The sequence below is a fragment of the Dama dama genome, chromosome 26 (genome assembly GCF_033118175.1).
Source record: "Dama dama isolate Ldn47 chromosome 26, ASM3311817v1, whole genome shotgun sequence".
Classification (NCBI taxonomy): Eukaryota; Metazoa; Chordata; class Mammalia; order Artiodactyla; family Cervidae; genus Dama; species Dama dama.
The window spans coordinates 20,104,344-20,113,266 of NC_083706.1; the positions used below are offsets into that span (position 1 = coordinate 20,104,344).

General features: G+C 37.4%; 1 protein-coding gene across 1 annotated transcript in view; it reads left to right on the top strand.

Annotated features, from left to right (window-relative positions):
• TBX18 (T-box transcription factor 18) overlaps positions 1-4,470 on the top strand; it is a 28,978-nt gene extending 24,508 nt beyond the window's left edge. The window contains exon 8 of the mRNA XM_061130144.1: positions 1,488-4,470. Coding sequence (XP_060986127.1) covers positions 1,488-2,212 — 725 coding nt within the window. The 3' untranslated portion in view covers positions 2,213-4,470. The remainder of the gene's footprint in view (positions 1-1,487) is intronic.
• The last annotated feature ends 4,453 nt before the right edge of the window (positions 4,471-8,923 follow it).

An 8,923-nucleotide genomic window follows, 5' to 3' on the forward strand; every position in this document is an offset into this window, starting at 1 on the left:
CATCCTTCTATTACAAGATCCCTCCCTTTTGTGTCTGGTATAGGTATGGGCCAGGAAAATGGCTAGTGTGGTCATAAGTGAAGTTTTGGATGTTTTAGGCAGTTTATGTATTTCATGACCTTTATTTCACCTTTAATTTCTTTTCCTTAAAATTAGAGGTAGACTAGTTGGCCCTGGTACCAGGTGTACGTCATAAGAAATTGCAGATGCTGGTCTCAGGTTATCCTTTTTTGCCCCCTTCTTTCTTCACTTCTTTCAACTGTATTGCCTCTAGGCAGGTTTCTCCTGCTGATTTATGATGAGAAGTTCAGGTACACTGAGGCAGCCTTCCCTGAAATCACTGTTGAGCATTTTCAACAAGCCCAGGGCTGGTGTTTCCTCAAAGAGGCTGCATGCAACAGGATGATGCTTCCTTGTCTACTGGGTAGCTAGGACTCACAGTCCAATCCTGCACTCAGTCCTGCACTTAATGCCTGACCCTGCCCGGCATCCCCATGAGAATTTAGCATGCTAGGTTTTTAGATAATTATCATTGGGTGGATTGGGCTTTTAGATTATTTTGAGAAGCTATATAAAACACTGTCACTAGAGCAATGAAGGTTTTACAACCTGTCCAGCCCACTGGAATTCTCTTCTCTCCCTAAGTTCCATCAAGTTGCAGACATCAATCTGCCAGCAAATCTGGGGGGTGGGGGGCGATCAGCCGCCACCACTGTTATTGATTGGAGGCAGGGTTAAACACCCTCTCTATTTCACAGGACTGTTTATCTGCTGGACCTCTGCTCTTGGGTTAGCATGTGATTCACCAAACCGCTTTCTGTTTGGAAATGAGATTTTTGAAGTTCGAGACTGTTGCCTTATTGTAATAGCCCCGCATGCGTGGTAGTCATTGACCCACAGAAGCTTTCAGTGGGAAGTTGCCATTTCGTTTGAGACAGGATGGGTCTGGCCAGTTTGGATCTTTCTTTTGAATTCCTTTTTTTTTCTTGCAAGAAAATATATTGATCCAGAGCAAACTCTGCTGAAAAAAGAGTAAAAAGTGGGTAGAAGTGAGGTGATGATTATACTTCTGGAAAAAATTACACAGTAAGATGAAATTTATATTTTCTTAAGTTGCTGGGAAAGTCAATATTTATAATGTTTATTACAAAATAATGAGAAAACTCTGAGAACACTAATTGAGGGAGAAAATGTGAAAATTTGATGTGGTAGAGTCCTCATACCTTTTGTGAACAAACAAACAAAAACAACAAAAAGCAAACAAATAAACAAAAAAGACCATCCCTTGGGGAGATAATTTTTCTTGAAAATGTTGAGAGTATCTGTGTTTAAAGTCATTCAGTCTAAATTCAATTACATTACAATTCCTGAGAGTGGAGACCATCTCCTTTTTGTCTTTGTACCTGCGCGTGTAACAAGTTGCGTCTAGCTCATGTGTACAAAATTGAAAGGAAAAGAGGCTCTTTACATTTCAACTTCTTTTGTAGGAAACACAGGTTCCTCTACCTTACTCCAAGGTTCTGGGAATGGTGTTGCGGCCACCCACCCTCATCTTTTGTCCGGCTCCCCTTGCTCATCTCCTGCCTTCCATCTGGGACCCAACACCAGCCAACTGTGTGGTCTGGCCCCAGCTGACTATTCCGCCTGTGCCCGCTCTGGCCTCACCCTCAACCGATACAGCACGTCCTTGGCTGAGACCTACAACAGGCTCACCAACCAGACAGGGGAGACCTTCGCCCCTCCCAGGACTCCCTCCTACGTGGGCGTCAGCAGCAGCGCCTCGGTGAACATGTCCATGGGCGGCACGGATGGAGACACCTTCAGCTGCCCACAGACCAGCTTGTCCATGCAGATTTCAGGGATGTCTCCCCAGCTCCAGTACATCATGCCTTCACCCCCCAGCAACGCCTTTGCTGCTAACCAGACCCACCAGGGTTCCTACAACACGTTCAGATTACACAGCCCCTGTGCCTTGTATGGGTATAACTTCTCCACATCCCCTAAACTGGCTGCCAGTCCTGAGAAAATTGTTTCTTCCCAAGGAAGTTTCTTGGGGTCCTCACCAAGTGGGACCATGACGGATCGGCAGATGTTGCCCCCCGTGGAAGGCGTGCACCTGCTTAGCAGTGGGGGTCAGCAGAGTTTCTTTGACTCTAGGACCCTAGGAAGCTTAACTCTCTCATCATCTCAAGTATCTGCACATATGGTCTGATGAAGCCTTTAAGTTAAACTACATTCAAATCCAGCTAATGTATTTTCTTTCTTCATTTTCTTTTATTACTTTTTTTTTTCTCTTTGGAAAGCAATATGAAAAGAAACTTATCAAGTAGCTTGTAAAATGTATATATAATAGAAAATGAAGGCTCACTGAGGTTTTTGACTTCCTTATGGTGAGACTGTGATTAGCTATGGTATATATGTATACTGTATGTGGCATGTGGAGTTTGCAGCCTACAAAACCACATCCTCCCTCTATTTTTCTCCCCAGTTGGACAGAGTATTGGCATACATGTAGTATGTTTAACCAAAGTTCTTATACTTAAAAAAAAAAAACAGCAAACTTAAAACTTGGCAATGATACTAACCAGACTAAGAAGTATAACTTAATTTATCAGGAAAATGCTCTACACAGATTTCCTACTTGAGTGTTGATAACCAGCAGTAAACCAGCACACAGAGTCTTGCGATTTGTTATTCTTGGGCACAGTGTGAGAACCTAAGATGCAAAAGCCAGTTGAAGTCTTAGTAATAGTTCTGAGGTATTTGTAATCATGAAGGATTAGCTTTTGCGTTCCTGCTTGTTCTTATTTAACACATCTATTAGGTGACTTTGGTCCTGTAAAAATTCATAGTCCATAATAATTATTTCCCTAAAGAAGATAGAGAGGCTTGTAATTTTTTCACTTTCTGTCAGATATATAAGAGGTATTTATTCATATGCAGAGAATAAATTTCCAATGTTTTGGACTTTCTTGGTTCATTTTATTTAGTATCAAGTAGACCAATAAATATTTTAAATTCCAGTTTTCACCAGGAAAGGAATATGTGACATGACTGGAATGGCAAAAAGAAAATAAATCCACCTCAAATACTTTGATTCCAATGAAAAATGTCTAACATTTTAAATCAAGAGGAATAATATTTTCTGCTTTCCCTTAGGTTTTTATAGTGTGGTTTTTTTCATTCAGGTTTCTTTTTCCATCTTGCCTTGAGATTCCTGACCCATGATCTAGAAGTAAAGAGAAAAGTCACTTACACTACTTATTTATGTGTCGAAAATTCCTGCAAATTGAAACCTCCCCCCTCCCTGAACCTTGTCCTTTTGTCTGAGTCTTTCTCAAAACAGATAGATTCTAGGCCTTCCTGGTGTTAAATAGCGCTGTAAGGAATTTCAGGAGGTTATCTCCGGCAATCTGTCTTTTGGGGGTTGCAGTGCAAAGGCCAAAACCCATTACTATAAAGTCCTTCTTGGAAGACTAAGGAGGAAGATACCAATTATGATAAAGGAGCTGTAAAACTTTTAACCTCAACATCATTTTTAGCCTTGAAACTGGAAAAAAAAGAGAAAAAACGGCATTATTTTTAAAAAATCCACAAAATAATGTGTGCATGGTTTCAAAACAAGTAGTAACTTTGATAGCACAAAATGAGATTAATAGGAAAAGTTAAGAATGCAAGGTGAAGAGCATTACCATCTATTTGTTGAGAATGAAATTATGTGTCTGGACATTGACTCATTACGTCTCATATGTTTGTCAAGCAAAAGCAGTAGGGTTTCCTTTCAATGCTAAACATTATCCTATCCCTAGTTTGATGGGTAAAAAATGTAGTTCCTAATTTGCTTCTTTACTTTAAAGCAGCATGGATGTTATATGTTTAGGGAGATTACTATTTGAACAGTATTTTCACACAATGTGACTCTTTATACATACTGATAAATTTCCTCATGGATTCTCTAGCAATTCGTCAAGTGAGTATTGATCTTTAAATTTAAAATTAGTGTGAAGGTACATGACATATTTCCAATAGTTAGATCTATGTAACATGTTTGTGTATGGTATTAATAGCTTGATAAAGATTTGGGAAAAGTCCTTATTATGAACATATCCCAGCCTCAGAATCTGGCATAATTTCAGGAGAACAAGAGGGTTTTCCATCTTGAGAAAACATGGAAAGTAGTGATCTATTCCTATATATATAAGATGAGAATTTTCCTTTTTCCTCTTTGTGATTTGAGATGATACCACAATACGAGGAGAATTTTTAATCTTTTCCTTTTGATCAGCAATATTGTACAAGTGCTATTTCCTTTAGGTTTTATTGTAAATATGAATCTTCATGTCACTTCAAAGACTAGCCTTTTATCACTATATTAAATGACATACATGCATTGATAATTATAATTATATATCTGTATTTTATTAAAAAATACTTAAGAAATTATATATTAAAGTGTGTTACTAAACCCTTTTATGACTTTGGAGAGGAATCATTTAAAGTGTCTATAAACGGTGTTCCAAGAATAGGCACACACATGCAGACTCCAAACACAAACTTTGTAGCTTACAATTATAAGGCATGAGGAAATGGGCCTGGTATTCATTTTTCATGTGTTAAATATAATTTCTTGGTGCCTTGACCATGTCATTGAAGGTGAAGCCCTGACAAATGGTGAACACATGAAAATTCAAATGTGAGAAGAGGAGGGCAGACTGGGATGTTTTGTTTTGGGTCCGAGGGGGAAGGGCAAGGATGTAAGAATAAGCTACTTGTACCACTGACCAGTGATGACAGATCACTTTTAGACCCCTTGCCCAGAAAACATTCCAAGGGACATTGTGATGAGGTGAGGTTGTTGCTATCACAACCAGTCACATTTTGAAAATTAACACTTGCTTCTATCCAAGCTCCCTCCCAGAGGTCAACAGCTTTTCTCTAGTAGGGCACCCAGTTGCTGACCCCTGGTTTCTGGAATGTAGCGGGGTGAGGAGACTTTGGTGGCCCCCAGAGGAGGTTGGGACATAGTACTGCTGATACGGCAGTGGATCACACACTTTATATTAGTGGAATTTTGAACAGAATGCACCCCACTTTTAAAATGCGAATTCCTCTTGAGACCTCACTCCCAAGATATAAACCTACAAGCAACTCACACCTTAGTATGAAATAGATAGCACAGAAGTTTTGGAGATAACTGGAGGTTTGATTAAGAGAAGAGAGTAAATTTTGGAGTAGGGTAGTTCTGAGATTTGGATGTGAAGGAGAAGGTGCAAGAAGAGTGATCACTAACCAAGTCTGGTGTAAAGCCATTAAAAATAATTTCTTAAGTGTTTTTCAGGAGTCATGGTAGAGTTGGTGGGTGCTATGCCGATGCTATCTTCTATTAGGTTTGTAAAGAATCCTCTATTTCAAAGTGTAACTCTGCCAGGTGTCCTCATGGAGAGTTTATTGACTCATCTACATGGAGAGTTTCTTCCACTGGATATTAAATCATTTTATTAAATCATTACCACATTGTGTTTTAATCTCAGTGATCATCATTCCTTAAAATAGGTGCTCAGAGAAGTTGCAGGTGAAGTTGACTATGTGAAGAGTAAAGTAGACATACATGATTACAGCTGTCCAGGAGCTCAAAGCTTAAAAATATTGTCGGGGGAAATGAAGAAATATATATGCATATATATGTGTGTGTGTGTATATATATATATATATACACACACACATATATATTTATATACATATATACATATATTTACATATATATATACATATACACATATTTACATATATACATATATCTTTACATATAAATTTATATACATATATTTACATATATATATACATATATATTTCAAGTATAGATAACATCCAACAGAGGTTTATAAACCTTAATATCCGTCTACATGCTGATAGATTTTCAAATCATGAATTTTCTTTTTTTGGAATTTTGAAGGAGATCATCACTTCCTTGAGAATGAGGGAAGCTGATTTCAAACCATGGATTTCCCAATCATGATTTTAGACAAAATGTAACTGCTTTAGATCTCAGTTTTTTACGTGTTAAAGGAGTGTCTGTGATGAGAAGTTTTACTAGTCCTTTCAGTTTCAAATTCATACAACCTTGGTGTATAAATAATATTCAGCTTAATAACAGAAAAATAGTTTTATAAAAATTTTCAGAAATATGTACAAGTATTTGGATACATATATATTTCCAAAAGATATCTTTTTATAAATATATTTAGGTATATATCTTTATAAAGAACATTACATTACCAGGATTTTTAAAAATTTATTGGATTACTTACAACTTTTAAAAATGGAATTGTGCTTTATTTAGTTATAATACATAACACATACTTTTATATATTACTGTTTGAAGGAAGCTGCACTTAATAATGCATTTACTATTTTATAGTGAACAGAAAAAGATGTTAATAAAATTTCCTTTTCATGATGCTCTTAACTGCATGGTATAAAATTGTTTCAGTTTGGAAATAAGTTAAATAATTATCAGTTCAGTTGAGTTGCTCAGTCATGTCCGACTCTGTGACCCCATGGACTGCAGCATGCCAGGCTTCCCTGTCCATCACCAACTCCTGGAGTTTACTCAAACTCATGTCCATTGAGTTGGTGATGCCATCCAGCCATCTCATCCTCTGTCGTCCCCTTCTCCTCCCACCCTCAATCTTTCCCAGCATCAGGGTCTTTTCAAATGAGTCAGCTCTTCGCATCAAGAGGCCAAAGTATTAGAGTTTCAGCTTCAACATCAGTCCTTCCAGTGAATATTCAGGGCTGATTTCCTCTAGGATGGACTGGTTGGATCTCCTTGCAGTCCAAGGGACTCTCAAGAGTCCTCTCTAACACACAGTTCAAAAGCATCAATTCTTCAGTGCTCAGCTTTCTTTATAGTCCAACTCTCACATCCACACATGATTACTGGAAAAACCATAGCTTTGACTAGATAGACCTTTGTTGGCAAAGTAATGTCTGCTTTTTAATATGCTGTCTAGGTTGGTCATAACTTTTCTTCCAAGGAGCAAGTGTCTTTTAATGTCATGGCTGCAATCACCATCTGCAGTGATTTTGGAGTCCCCCAAAATAAAGTCTGTCACTGTTTCCGTTGTTTCCCCATCTATTTCCATCTAGTAAAACATTTAGAAATGATTCCAATTTGAATTCCAAGTCATTCAAAGTTTATTTAAATTTCATGAAATTAAACTTTCATTTAAATGAAAAGATAAATTTTAAAGAATTAAATTTTCATTGGCAAAAAACCTGAATTAGTCTTTTTGAAAGGTTTTATTCATGCTGAATTAGATACGAAACAGCTGATTACTCTGCAATTCACTGAGTTTACACAAGGTTGGATCAACATACCTATTCTTTGTTCATTAGAAAAATTATATTAATTTTTAAATTATATTTTAAAATATTTTAAAAATGACATTATTTCTAGTTGAAGGATGATTGCTTTACAGTATTATGTTGGTGTCTCTCAAACACCAACATGAATCAGTCATAGGTTTACCCATGTACCCTTGCGCTTGAACATCCCTCCCACCTCCCCTCCCCACCCCACCCCTCTAGGTTGCTACTGAGTCCTGGTTTGAGTTCCTGAATCATACAACAAATTTCCGTTGGCTGTCTATTTTACATATGGTAATGTGTGTTTTCACAATTTCAAAATTATATTAATCAAGTCACTAGAATAACTTAATAATAAAGCAAAGATATTTTTCTCAATAACAGCTTTATTTAGATATAATTCACAAACCATACAATTCACCTGTTTAAAGTGAACAATTCAGGGAATTCTCTGGCGATCCAGTGCTTGGGACTCTTGAGCTTCCACTGCAGGGGGGCACGAGTTTGATCCTTGGTTGGGGAACTAAGATCCCTACAAGCTGCGCTGGTGTGGCCTAAATAAACTGAACAATTCAGTAGTTTTGGGTATAATTGTGCAACCCTCACCACACTCTCATCACCCTGCAAAAGACTCCATACCCATCAAATGTCACTCACTTTTCCCTCTACTTTTTTTTACCCCAAACTCCTAGGCAACCACTAATCTACTTTCAGTCTATAGATTGGCCCACTTCTCATTGTCAGTGGAACAATAGAATATGTGGTCCTTTGTGACTGGCATCTTGCATTTAACACAATGCTTTCAAGCTTCATTCAAATTGTGGCATGTATCAGTATACAATTTCTTGCTGAATAGTATTACATTGTAGGTATACACTAAGTGAGTGAAGTCGCTCAGTCATGTCTGACTCTTTGCGACCCCATGGACTGTAGCCCTCCAGGCTCCTCCGTCCATGGGATTTTCCAGGCAAGAGTACTGGAGTGGGGTGCCATTTCCTTCTCCAGAAGGTATACACTAAATTTTATTAATACATTCATTGATGGACATTTGGATTGTTTTCATTCTTTGCTGTTATGAATAATGCTGATAAAAACTGGTGTACATCTTTTTGTGTGAATATGTTTTCATTTCTATTGAGTATATGCCTAAGAATGACTCCTGTCATAATATTTTGTGGATTCTGTCGTAATATTTTGTGGGACTTCCAGACTGTCTCCCAAGTGGTTGCACCATTATACATTCTTACTAGCACCGTGTGAATGTTCTGATTTTTCCATATCCTCACTAACCGTTGTTATTTATCAGTCTTTTTGTATATAGCCATCCTAATGGGTATGAGTGATATCTCATTGTGGTCTGGATTTTCATTCCCTGATGACTGATGCTATTGAGCATGTTTTCCTGTGCTTTATTTGTCATTTTTAGATCTTTAGAGAAATGTCTGTTCAGATTCTTCACCCATCTTTAATTGGGTTGTCTTTTAATTATTGAGTTATAAGATTTCTTTATATATTCTGGATATAAATCTCATCAGATATATTATTTGCAAATATT